We start from the raw sequence: 13,167 nt of genomic DNA, 5'->3' as shown, positions 1-13,167 counted from the left end.
GATGTGCAGTAGACTGTACAAAAAGCAAATATTGTAGAGAGGATTGCACTTCAAAATGTTTATTGCTTTATTCACCTTTTCAAAATGTTATTTTTAACCCAGCACTGGATCAAAGGTACTTGTTGGGTTGGGTTCTAGCATGTGAAATTTAATAATGATATTTAAATTGCTTATGCTGTTCTTGAGTTGTTTAAATTGTGTGGTCGAAAATTTTCCCTTTCCAAGTTCTCTCCTACTGTTTTTGTTTTAAGATAGTAGGTAGCTACTCTGAGTGCATGAAAAATAGAGCACAAACTGGGACACACTAACAGGAAGCGGAAGTGGCCGTTGTTGCCTAGACAACAATGTGGCAAATGATTGTCACACACATCAAAATACAGCTCTTCTCTCCATTGAGGTATTTATTCATTCATTATTTCGTATGCAATGTTTACTGTATACTTTATTTGTTATTTTAGGGACACATCAGTTATAAAATGTATTAATGCAGTGGAGAAACTCGGCTTTAGTCAGAGGCTGCGTCCAAATGCCCACACTTGCGGTTTTTGCACTTGACCACTTGACTACTTTCATGACGTATTTCCTCTTTTCGGCCCGAGTGTTCCAGTTGCCGTGAAGATCCCAAGTGAGCATTAAGTATAACCCGACTTAGAAAGTCCAAACATGTAACGTTAATTAATGTGGTGTTTCTTATTATGTGATAAAAAGCAGTTTTACAAAATACATAACTCTGAAGTTTTCACCACTAAAATCTGCAACACTACATATTACTATAAAATTATATGTAAAATCTAATTATACAGTTAAGTCAAGTCAGATTTATTTTTATAGAGCTTTATTTGTATTGCATCAAAGCAGCTGTACCCAAAGAACAAAACAAAAGAAAAACATGTGTTAGCTAAACACAGAATAAATAAAACAGCCATACTACTAAGTAGTAGTATAATTTAGGCTACGTCCTAATACCCCCACTTGCTCGTGACAGGAAGGAAGAGCGCAAGTGTGTCCAAAGTCTTGAAAATGCCAAAGGGCAGTGCGCTTAACGCACACTTATCCCACAAGGTTACATATTCATTTTATAAAAAAATCTACCTGCAATATGCACTTTAACTCCTACTTGTTGTCATTTTTACTTTATTGTATTTTATGTTGGTGTACATTTTAATTTTCACAGAACATTATTCCATGAAATAAATAAGCCAATCCATCAAATCAAATGCCACATACACACATATAATAATAATACATTTTATTTGTAAAGGACTATACATTTCCAAGAAAATCTCAAAGTGCTACAACGCATAACCACAAGGTTACAACAGTTAGCTAGAGATTAAAACACAACAAGGTAATCTAAACATAACACTTCTTAAAACTTTCAATGGCTTGTGGGACCTTTAGATGTAAAGGGAGGTCATTCCAGAGCCGGGGGGCTGCAGTGCAAAAAGCCCTGTACCCAATGGGTCGGGTCTTGTATGCCTTCTGTTTTAGAACTGTTCAACTGGAGAAAGTGATAAATATTATCCATGTGCTAATCTCCTCCAGACAGGCGGTGAGTATGGGTCAGGTTGTTGTTGATGGTGAGTGACTATCCATTTTCATGTAAAGCGCGGTGTTATCAAGTCTAATAGAGTGATGTAGCCAATGAAGGATAATTCCATGGTCAATGGTTTCAAATGCTGCGGACAGATCCTGGGGGACAAGTAGAGATGGTGAACCAGCATCAGTTGTCATCAGCAGGTCATTTGTGACTCTCTCTAGAGCTGGTTCAGTGTTGTGTGCACAACGGAAACTTGACTGAAATTTTTCAAAATTATTGTTTAGTTTGAGGTGATCCTGAAGGTAACTGACAATTGAACTAACTTTTCAATTACTTTTGAAAGAAAGGGCAGATGTGATATGGGCCTATAATTTGCAGAATTTTTTTATTTTGGCTGATATTAGAGTAGTACTGTGACCGTGCTGCTTTGATCGTCTTCAGAAAGGCTTTTGGATGGTCCTGATAGGCCAGTTTATGAACAGTAAATCCAGATGCTGTGTACCGTTACTCGAAGACATGTCCAGCTGGAACAGGGTGCACAGCAGACTAGACGGAAGGAATAGCATATCCATGCTGGCAGTAATTAAGCCATCTCTTAGAGCTTCTGTGGATATAGCGGGGAAGATGTAGAAGTCCAAGTTTTTTGATGACTGATATAATGCATGATGGAGTGTTGTAGTTGTTATATGCAGAGTAGTTCATTTTGCCCATCTTTATTTTTTATTTATTTTTTATTAGAGATTAATTTAAGTAACAAAAGCACTGTAATTATACATGAAACAACAAAAAAAGTTTTGAACCTTTTCACATTTTTGTAATTGAATGTCCTTTTTTATATTTTATATTTTGTATTTTTATTTAATTGGTATATTGTTATTCATCTTTCTCTTATTTGTATACAGGTGAATCTCGAATAATTAGAATATCGTGCAAAGTTCATTTATTTCACAAATGCAACTAAAAAGGTGAAACTAATATGGACTTACATGCAAAGCAAGATAGCTCAAGCCGTGATTTGCCATTATGACAAATCACGGCTTGAACTATCTTGCTTTGCATGTAAGGAGTCTTTCTCATATGTTAGTTTCACCGTTTAAGTTGCATTAGTGAAATAAACTTTTGCACGATATTTTGTCACCTGTAAATTGCCCGTCTTTATGCCGATCACAGGGAACCCAGCCTCCGTTGTTTGCCACTATCCACAGACGCAGTATCCAGTACTGGAAGAAAAAAGAAACTCTGCGTCGAAGTCATCCGTGAAGTAGTTGAAAAAGTCGAGACCATAGAGGTAATTCGTAGAAGGCAACCCACAGAAAAGCAATGGGGGCTATAGTTGTCGTGCCAGTTAGCACTCGTTGACATTAGCTACCAGCCAGGTCATCTAGAATAGTTTATTTGATTGCCGCCATAAAAAATAAAATCGGTGCCAATAGGTCAACGCTGTGATGAAAATAATTATAACTCGAATTAAAAGTAGAGAAGCGGCGACCCTGCTTATATCATTATCCATATACAATCACAGATATAATTATGTTATATTACACTATACAGCAATTTAACATGATGTGTTGCTTGCCTGGTATGTACTGTTTAAATAAGGGATAAGGGAATGTGCACTATTCACCTTCAGCGATTGTCCTCGTCTTCGTGTAAAAATAGGTGTATTTCAATTGCATCTGCTTCGTCCGCTATAAAGAACGCGAAAACGATGTCTTCCATTCCTCGCGTTTACAGGAACACAGAACAGCGAGAAACTTACAAGCTGTTTTTGACTCTTCCCCTTACTGCAGACGCCTACTCTCGTCTTTATTTCGAGGAAAGGCGCATCTTAAACAAGCCTATTCATAAGATTTTGCTCGGATCTCGCGAGATGTTCCTTCAAGCTTTCCAGTGTTTGACGATGTGTTTTTCTTTTGTTTTAGTTTTTTGGGGTACAGCAATACATTTAATGAGTTATTAAAAAACAACTGACTTGACTATATAATGAGATATTACATATAATTTCGTAGTAAAACGTGTTGCATATTTTATTGGTGAAAACTCCAGGCGAGGAAAGGCGCATCTCAAACGAACCTATATATAAGACTTTGCTCGAGTCTCGCGAGATGTTGCTCAAAACTTTCCAGTGTAGGTTATACCACTACTTTTTAAGTTTATATCTTTATTAAATAAATGTTTGGCAAACATGTGTTCTTCTTTTGTTTTAGTCTTTTCCTTGCAGCTGCTTTGATACAATACAAATAAAGAGCGTTTAAAATAAATCTGACTTGACTATATTATTAGATATTACATATAATTTCGTAGTAAAACGTAGTGTTACGTATTTTATTGGTGAAAACTCATGTTTTTTGTAAAACAGCTTTTTATCTCAAAATAAGAAAGACCACATTGTGTGTCCCAACGGGTTAGAAATACTACATACTCACTAGGGATCTTCACGCCCACTACAACACTAGAGCCATAAACAGGAAATACGTCATGAAAGTGGTCAAGTGCAAACATGGGCGCCGTAAAGGGGTGGAAGGTTAGGACGATTCTAAGGGCCCTGGCTGATTTAGGGCCCAGAAGAGCAGACCCCCTTTTTATTTTCCTATTTCTTTTCTCTTTTTTATACATACATTAAATGTGCTTGGGCCCCTCGTGCACTAAATGTGTATTTTCTCCGTTTTGACCATAGTTTTAATATTTAAAAAACAAAAAAATGTATTTACTGTTTCAGTCACACCCCTCCCTCTCACAATGGTTCATTTCACCTGCGCTGTCCGAGCTACGATCGCTAGTGTAATGTCTCTTGCTTATTAGACTTGTTATGATGCAGCGCAGACAGTTACACACGCAGACATGTCACATCAAAAGTCAGGGCATCAAAAACGGAAAGAAAAGAAGGAAAGAGAAGACAGAGAACGCCAAAGTTTTTCAAAAAGAAAGGTAGCTTGCCATAACAATAATAACATCTCTGCTGTTTTCGGGACTGGTTATCATGTCTCGTAGACACAGATTCAGCGGCTGCTGCACACCCACGTCCTCCTTCCCCCACGTTCCCCGTCCCCGTGTCAGCCGAACAAGGTTAGCCTGAGCGCGAAACTTCGCGAAGATTACAAAAAGTAATCTACACGCTTCAAAAATTACAAAATCAGTTTGCCGTGTCGTGTGTTCTGTGAAGTGACAGTGCTGCTGCTACGATCGATGCAGTCAAACTTGACGTTCTTAAAATGAATAAAATGCCCCAGAACAAAATTATATAAAATTGAATAAAACGTGTCTGTAGTAACCATTGGCTATAAGAAGTTTGCAAAATAAAAAATAAATAAAATAACAAAAGTTTACAGAATAGATATTTAAATTTTTCATATTAAGAAAACTAAATAGGCCAATAAAAATAATATGGTGTGTGTGTGCGTGCGTGCCTGCGTTCGTGACTTATACAGATGCAGAGTCAGCTTTATTGTTTTATTCCTGGACTGATTTAATTACGGGTTAGTTCTACAGTAGCTGATGTTTCTTGATTGAGCCGTTTGCCCCAGCTAAAGCTTGTTCATGTAAAGTATATGTCAATATGTGTACATAATGTTCTGTTGTGCTTGCAATTGCAATTGAGATAATAAATGTTCTCCCATTTATATAAACAAGTACATATTTCTATATTTTTTTCTTGTTTTTGTAGGCTTTGTACTCATCTTTAGACATTTTAACTATGCAGTGTGCTAAGTATCTTTTTTTAAGTATACAGGGCATGTTTATTGGGGTAAATTTTATCTGTAAAAAATGTAGGGGGCCCAGAAATTTTGGTTTCCATAGGGCCCAGAATTTCTGGCGGCACCCCTGAGTGCAAAGACTGCAAGTGGGGGTATTTGGACGCAGCCTCAGTGTTCATCATTCTACACTTCGAATTTCTACCTGAAGTAGTAGACCATCCGGTAATATACTACGATTTGGGACATACTAATTACTTCGACTAATATTACGAATACTAGGACGGATAGTATGCGGATTGGCACGAAGGGGAGTTATCTGTGCCAGCTTTGGTTCTCACAGTGCCATAGAAAGCATGCTGTGTATTTAAAGACCGTTTGTCTCACCCACAGATGTATTTTTACTTTAACCCAATCGGGTGTTCTCTTTAAGCCGCGGATTGTTTCATGTGGTTTGCTGTTGCCTTTGATGTGCGCTTTCGTTTTTCATCTGGACATTCCAGCACAGTGCTGCCACCTGGTATGGTTGTTGGAATTGACATGCTGTCCAAAATATAGTTATATTGTTTGTTGTTAGAACTGTATTCAGTGGTGGATGGTAGGCTACAGTATAACCGTATTCAGTTAAATTTGTGGCAATGAAAGTCGGTTGACTGACCTGGAACTACTTCTAGGTGTGCGTTTGACTGAGAACGCCGAACGTTCGTCAGCCAATCAGAATGATTCATTCCACTGTCCCGTGGTATAATCAAAGCCCCTTTAAAAGGGAAGTCTGCAAGATTCGGAGCAGTGTTCAGGCTAAGCATATCCCGACATGCATCCTTTGATACAATACAAATAACGAGCTATTAGAATAATTCCAATTCTTCCTAGACGTTAGTCTGTACTTATTTTCTTACATCTAGGATAACTAAATATAGTTGACTATCATGACAATCGACTGTTTCATTTGCCTTTATTGACTAAAATGCTTATTTGTATTTGTATTTTTCCGAATTATGATCCATGTTTCTGGGGGGCACGTTGGCTTAGTGGTTAGCACGTTCGCCTCAGACCTCCAGGGTTGGGAGTTCGATTCCCGCTTCCGACTTGTCTGTGTGGAGTTTGCATGTTCTCCCCGTGCCTCGGGGGTTTCCTCCGGGTACTCCGGTTTCCTCCCCTGGTCCAAAGACAAGCATGGTAGGTTGATTGGCATCTCTGGAAAAAATTGTCCGTAGGGTGTGAGTGCGTGAGTGAATGAGTGTGTGTGCCCTGCGATGGGTTGGCACTCCATCCAGGGTGTATCCTGCCTTGATGCCCGATGACTCCTGAGATAGGCGCAGGTGGTAGCGGTAGAAAATGGTATGGAATGGAATGATCCATGTTTCTGTCTAACTGTTAGTGATTAGTGTTTTAGGCAATATAGAATGTACACTCACCTAAAGGATTATAAGGAACACCATACTAATACAGTGTTTGACCCCCTTTCGCCTTCAGAACTGCCATAATTCTACGTGGCATTGATTCAACAAGGTGCTGAAAGCATTCTTTAGAAATGTTGGCCCATATTGATAGGATAGCATCTTGCAGTTGATGGAGATTTGTGGGATGCACGAAGCTCCCGTTCCACCACATCCCAAAGATGCTTTATTGGGTTGAGATCTGGTGACTGTGGGGGCCATTTTAGTACAGTGATTGTAATTGTCATGTTCAAGAAACCAATTTGAAATGATTCGAGTCTCGTGACATGGTGCATTATCCTGCTGGAAGTAGCCATCAGAGGATGGGTACATGGTGGTCATAAAGGGATGGACATGGTCAGAAACAATGCTCAGGTAGGCCCTGGCATTTAAACGATGCACAACTGGCACTAAGGGGCCTAAAGTGTGGCAAGAAAACATCCCCCACACCATTACACCACCACCATAATTGCATTAATGAGAAATTGAACAGGTGTTCCTAATAATCCTTTAGGTGTATCATGAACCTTATATAAATATAAAACAAACTAAAGTGAGCCACTTCAACATTTTCTGAATTGCTTTTGTTTATGGCATTTGTAATGATTATATAGATATTTAAGACATGAATGCATTATTGAACGGCCCATCGTCAATTATTCCTACATATTGTTTAAATAAGTCACGCAAACGGCGCTAAACTCTCGACAATGCAGCTCTGTAGACCAATAACTTGACATATATGACATATATTTAAATGTTTAAAGTTTAAACCCCAACTAAATGTGTCAGTTTCAATAAATAATTTTATTTTTTCATTTAATAAATAGTATAAAAAAATTCAGACATTAAGACAATTAAAAAACAAGTATAAATAAATAAGCATGAAATAAATACAAAATTAATAAATAAAATCTGATACAAAAGTAGTAAATAAAATGAAAATAAATAAAAGTTAATATAGACAACAAATAGAATAACTTAATATCCGACAATTACAAAATGTGTTTGCATCCCAAACTAATTTCAGGCTAACCAAGCAAACTGTAGTTTGTTCTTATTGATAAGCATCATAAAAAAATAGCTTTTATAAAAATACATTTCAGTTGACTCATTTTGTATGAGAAACAAGCACTTCAAGTCTTGATTAGAAAAAATAAAACAGTAAACGCTGCTTTAAAATACCTTAGTAAAATGGTATACAGAATTGTAATCAAATACATATAACACAGATCAGCAATTTTGCTTTATGGAATGTAACACAGGGCAATTCTTTACCCTGATCATGAGGTTTGATGTTTTTTTAGAGTCTTAGCATTGCTTGTCATGATGTCCATTCTTTGCAGGTGACTTCTCACAGCTCTGCGAATCTGCTCCCATGCCAAGGCACTATATTCCTTAAAACACAAAATGAAAAACTTGTGCTGTAACTGATTTAATTTACTATAGAAGACAAACATTTATTTTACAAAGTGACATTCAATCGAACATAAAAAATGGCTCTTACTACAGTGGGAAAAATTATTCAAGTATTCAGGCAATGACATGGTTTTGGCAAGGTCTATGGCAAATAGATACGCCTTGTTTAGTTCTAAAGATTTTCGCCTCTTTCTTTCTGTTTGTCTTTTGGTACAACCAGTATAAAGTACATTTGTGATCTGTCATGCTGTGCAAAACTTACATTTTTCTTTAGAATTTTCTGTAAAATCTTGAAGTGCCTCTTTATTCTTCTCTCGTAAAAGGTATGTGAAGCTTTTTGGTATCGAGCAACCTAACCAAGCAAAATACAAACAATCAACAAAAACTGTAAGATTACATCATCAGCAAATTCTACTATTGAAGCTTTGTAAACACAACATTTTACAATATTTTGTTAATATGCAACATTTTGTTCAACACAAGACTTACGCATTCTTTGAGGTCAGACGACTGCCTGTGCAGGACATTGAGAAAATTGTCCACAGTCTTGGGGTTCCATTTTACTGAACTCATTTGCTCTTTCGCATCCATGAGGTCTATAATATGGTCTAAGGTCAAGGTAAGAAATCTCACCTGGTCCTCCACCTGAAAATACATAGAGCAATTGTATAGACAGTGTGAATACGTGACGTATGCTTGCTTTCATGATTTAAAAACAATACCATAACAAATAAGTCTTAAAAAAAGTATGTGCTCAATAAGTCATTTTACCATGTTTTTTATTACTTGAGCTCACGGAAATTATTAACAGATGTCCACATTCAAAAGTAACACAGAATGTGCTTTTGAAGTCAGGTTTATACATTTAAGTGAAATTAAAGGAAGCTTTTGAGTGGAATTTCTTCAACAGTGAATAAAATTATATGCAATCTTTATAATAAACAAATAGTAACCATTTACGTGGTTTTTTAAGGTAATGACAATTTTAATACCAATTCCAAACTATTCACAATGTTCAAGTTGTTTAATAGAAATTAAATTTGGCCCACCTTAGCATTGTCCATGTATTTGTAGAGGGATCCAGGAAAAGACACCCTTTGCGTAGGATGATCTGGTCCCTATAACATTGTAAAACAATATTTTAACGCATCCTGTCAAACTTTAAACATCTGTACTATAATACTTCCCTAAAACGTTCATGCCTTGCAGACTAAACAAATCAATGCATCAGAGACAACATTCTTCATTAAAACTGTATCATGTTCTAAATAATTGTGAATCCAGCCCTTAAGCCATTACATTAACAAATATATGAAGTATAATAAATTGAATGGATGTTTAAATACTTTAAAGAGTTCTTGAATAAAACACTGCAGCGGGTTTCTAAAACAACAGTCAGGCACTGTGGCTATAAATCACATTCATTCTCAAATTAAACAAATCAAAGTTAAACTTACCATTTCCAAAAGCAGTGTCAGAGACTCATCGCTTATCAGCCTGTATCGCCGGAGCACGTCGCAGGCAGAGCATAGACTCTGCAGAGTCAAAAATGTCACAAAAATATAAGTCCACATTTTGGTTTGCATTATCCTTGCTAGTATAATGTTTTCTACGATCTCGTTTAGGTGAATGTAGTAGAGACATGTTGGGATGCTTTGAATATATATGAACAGTAAGAAAAGCGAAAACGAAGTATGCAAGGGGGGGCTGGGCACTTTCACTTTGGCTTCAATAGGAAATGCCCTCAAGGTTTCCCCCTCAATAAGAAATAGCTTTGGTAAATATAAACTAAAATATTTCATTCAATTAGACCCACGTTTAAAAAGAAGTAGGGTACATCGGGATTAGTAGGCAACTTTAGTTTTTAAGGCACCAATACAGTGAATAGCCTACCTACACACGAACTGTGAACGAGCGAACACGGAACAACAAATATTAGTTTTCCTTCTTTAACAGCATTTTAAACGATCCTAGAAAACAAAAGTATTACTGTATAATCAACCTGATCGCACCCAATTGCGGCAATCCTGTGGTAAATAAGACTTACGTGATTCCATAGTATTTTCTTGTGTCCATAACATTTCAACTGAGAAGAGGAAATCGTTTTCACTTTCTGTTTGCTGACGTAAGGGGGTTGGCTGATGTAACCTCGCGGACTCGTATCCGCCCGTATCATCTTGCTGCGCCGCATCTAGGTCGAACAAGCCTTGGATTTCACCAGGCTACATGTGAAAGTGGGCTGGTTTATGCATTGGCCAATCGAATAAAAAAATCCCTTCTGTGTTTCATCATCATTTCACTGATGCTAAAAACGCTGTGTAAAATGTTGGTTTTAAAAATAAAGCTACTTTTAAACTTTAAATTTATTTGTATATGAATTTTTATATGTCACAATAAATAATTATCAGATTTATCAGAAGTTAACCCACTGAGCGTCCATGGCCAACATGATGTTAACAGGTGTAATGTGTTTTATTTTATTTTATTTTAACAAAGACAAAGAACAATAAACAGTAAAAAAATAAAATGTAAAATTAAAGGCTGCCACATTGTGCACCAAAGCCTATCATATTCATCATTTACATTTACATTTTACATTTAGGCATTTGGCAGACGCTTTTATCCAAAGCGACTTACATTGCTTTATCCTATACATTTTACATAGGTATTTGCAATCCCCTGGGATCAAACCCACAACCTTAACACAATGCTTTTACCACTGAGCTACAGGAAAGCTGTGAAGTGAGAAAAAAATGGTTTAAAATAATTTCATTTTATGAATGTTAACTTTTATTATTGAGATATATAAGATGTGCATTATCTTTATCAATTTCATAATCAAGAGAATGACGCAATTTGATGTAATTTGGAAGATGGCGAACTGGGATTTGTATTTTCTTTATATATTTTTTTTTTTACAAAATGTGTAATGTGCACTTTTTAATAACAAAGGCCTGTTTTTATACTTCCTGTCTTCGTCATAAATTATCTTTAAGATTGCTTTCGAGCCGAAACCCCATCATTCTGATGTGTGCATTTCAGATAATAATTACTGTTCTTATAACATAACAAATAAGGCCAAAAACATTCATTTGTAAAGTATAGAGGTGATTATATTTTGAAATGTGGTGTGTGTAAGTTTGGTATAGACAAGAGCTTGTTTCTTCGTAAAATAACTTAAAAGATGTTTGGCTTTATATTTACTCTGAGTGTCGCTATTCTGATGGTTCTGAAGGTACAACGAAAAGCACAATGTTTCATACTTTGACCGCGTATGCCACAGAAAAGTATTTCGCTCACAATATTCTGAATAAATGTGAGAGAGTAATAGGGAGAAAACATTTGCGTGAGAGTGGTCAGAAAGTATCACCTGCGGATTCACACATCGATACTTACTTTTGTTTGATCTCTTTCGATCAGCAGTGGGAGTTGCGTTTTTATACTGGGTAATGCATATAACCAGAGCCTGGGCCAGCGTGCAAGCTTTGAACGATGTTTTTATAGTTATTATACCGGAGCAAGTTGTCACAAGAAACATGTCTCAGAAAACATAATTGTATGTTTCATTTTTATTTAAAAAAATAAATACATAAATAACAGGATGTCTTCATAACTAAACCACTTAGATATAGGCCTACTTTACCATTATGGTTATTTGCTGTGTCCCCATAGAGAATATAAAATAGTGTTATTAATTATTTTATTAACTGTGAGCAAGAGTATACATTAACAAAGTACACAACGTTTAATCTATCTAAAACATTTATTTCAATTAGGCTACTAGATTAATTGGTTCTCAATGTTACATTCGTTAGATTCCTAAACATAAAGTTTAGAAATTGTCTTCTTCATTCATTCGTTAAATCATACGTTCGTTCATTTGTTGAATGATCTTACAAATAGTGCAAATGTAAAAAAAATATTAACGTATTTATAAATAAAAGACAAAAATAATAAATTAAGACAAGATTATTAATTATGACAAAATAACATGTAGTAGCATGTTAAAAAGAGCAAACATTTACAGTATTACATTTCTCCCTCCAAAGATTTTTTGGAAGTGGTCCATGACTCCCAAAATCTCATTGCGGGCGATCTCCCACGCACATCTTGTGAAGTTCTAAAAGAAAGAAAATCACATTTAAGATTGATAAATAATTCAAGTACGAAAACAATGTTGACCAATAAACGTCAGCAAATTAAATGGGTGAGTAATCTAGTAATCTCTTACCTCTCGCGTAAGAAATTGTTCGAGCTTCTTGAAGTTTCTGACCAGCGTTTCAAGTTCAGAGCTTACCACTGGCATCTTGAAATTTTAAATGAACAATAAAACAATGAATAACAGTCGTAAAGTGTTGACTTTCCGATGATGCTTTAACTCTCAAATGTCTCTGACTTACGGAGTTTTCATAGGATTTCGTTTGCTGGTGGAGACGATGAAGGCGCCCTCGCAAATCAGCAAGTACCCTGGATTTCCAGTGGCCATGGCCCTTCTTCTTGAAGATCTCAAAGATATGTGTAAGTGCTATCTTTAGTGCTGGAATCACTTCGGGCCCCTGTTCCCAAAATAATAAAAACATTTTAACACAATTTACAAGTTCCCAAATTTAAGACAGTTCTATGAACCTTCCTCAATTCCTCATCATAGGAAAAATTTTGATATTCTTTGGATAATGTGTCTATCATCATCGCATGGACTTCTATACTTTTATCAAACACACCTGATCAGGTGTTTTTATTAAAAAAGTAAGACGGTTCTTAAAGTATTTTGATGTCTACCTTTTTTGGAAGACTCGATGAGATGTCAAACGTTGATTTTTCCACCTCCCTTGTGCATGCCTTTGGACCCTGGGGGATAGAAAGGGTATCTTGAGTGAACACATTTTTTTTCGAACCATATTAATAAATTTATTTTCAGACAGACAGACAGACAGACAGATAGACATACAGATAGACATACAGATAGATAGACCGACTCACCAGTTTATGTAGATCTCTAATTGTTTTGTTTATATTTAAGATCTCTTCCCCCCTACTGGACTCTGCATACAAGGGGAGAATGATGAGCCACATAAAA

At 36.2% G+C, this 13,167-nt stretch overlaps 1 protein-coding gene and 1 long non-coding RNA gene across 2 annotated transcripts; both read right to left on the bottom strand.

Moving 5' to 3' along the window:
* Positions 1–1,234: 1,234 nt before the first annotated feature.
* Positions 1,235–3,324, bottom strand: LOC130426656 (uncharacterized). Its single transcript, XR_008907213.1, has 3 exons — positions 3,165–3,324; positions 2,679–2,760; positions 1,235–2,144 (listed from the first exon to the last, which is right to left on the bottom strand). It is a non-coding gene; the product is annotated as an uncharacterized LOC130426656 (long non-coding RNA).
* A 4,135-nt stretch (positions 3,325–7,459) lies between these two features.
* Positions 7,460–10,281, bottom strand: ifnphi1 (interferon phi 1). Its single transcript, XM_056752224.1, has 6 exons — positions 10,138–10,281; positions 9,548–9,625; positions 9,140–9,208; positions 8,580–8,735; positions 8,353–8,442; positions 7,460–8,068 (listed from the first exon to the last, which is right to left on the bottom strand). The coding sequence occupies exons 1-6, from the start codon at positions 10,279–10,281 to the stop codon at positions 7,955–7,957; spliced, it is 651 nt and encodes a 216-aa protein (XP_056608202.1). The 3' UTR covers positions 7,460–7,954.
* Between the last annotated feature and the right edge of the window lie 2,886 nt (positions 10,282–13,167).

The sequence above is a fragment of the Triplophysa dalaica genome, chromosome 7, assembly GCF_015846415.1.
Source record: "Triplophysa dalaica isolate WHDGS20190420 chromosome 7, ASM1584641v1, whole genome shotgun sequence".
Classification (NCBI taxonomy): domain Eukaryota; kingdom Metazoa; phylum Chordata; class Actinopteri; order Cypriniformes; family Nemacheilidae; genus Triplophysa; species Triplophysa dalaica.
Note: the sequence above shows the minus strand (reverse complement) of the source record. Positions and strands in the feature narration are given on the sequence as shown.

Coding starts and splice junctions, on each gene's coding strand:
- ifnphi1 (XM_056752224.1), bottom strand. CDS start 10,281: ATGCGGCGCAGCAAGATGATACGGGCGGATACGAGTCCGCGAGGTTAC. Junction 9,209..9,547: donor TGACACTGCTTTTGGAAATG/GTAAGTTTAACT, acceptor ACAATGTTATAG/GGACCAGATCATCCTACGCA. Junction 8,069..8,352: donor AGAAAATTCTAAAGAAAAAT/GTAAGTTTTGCA, acceptor TTGTGTTTTAAG/GAATATAGTGCCTTGGCATG.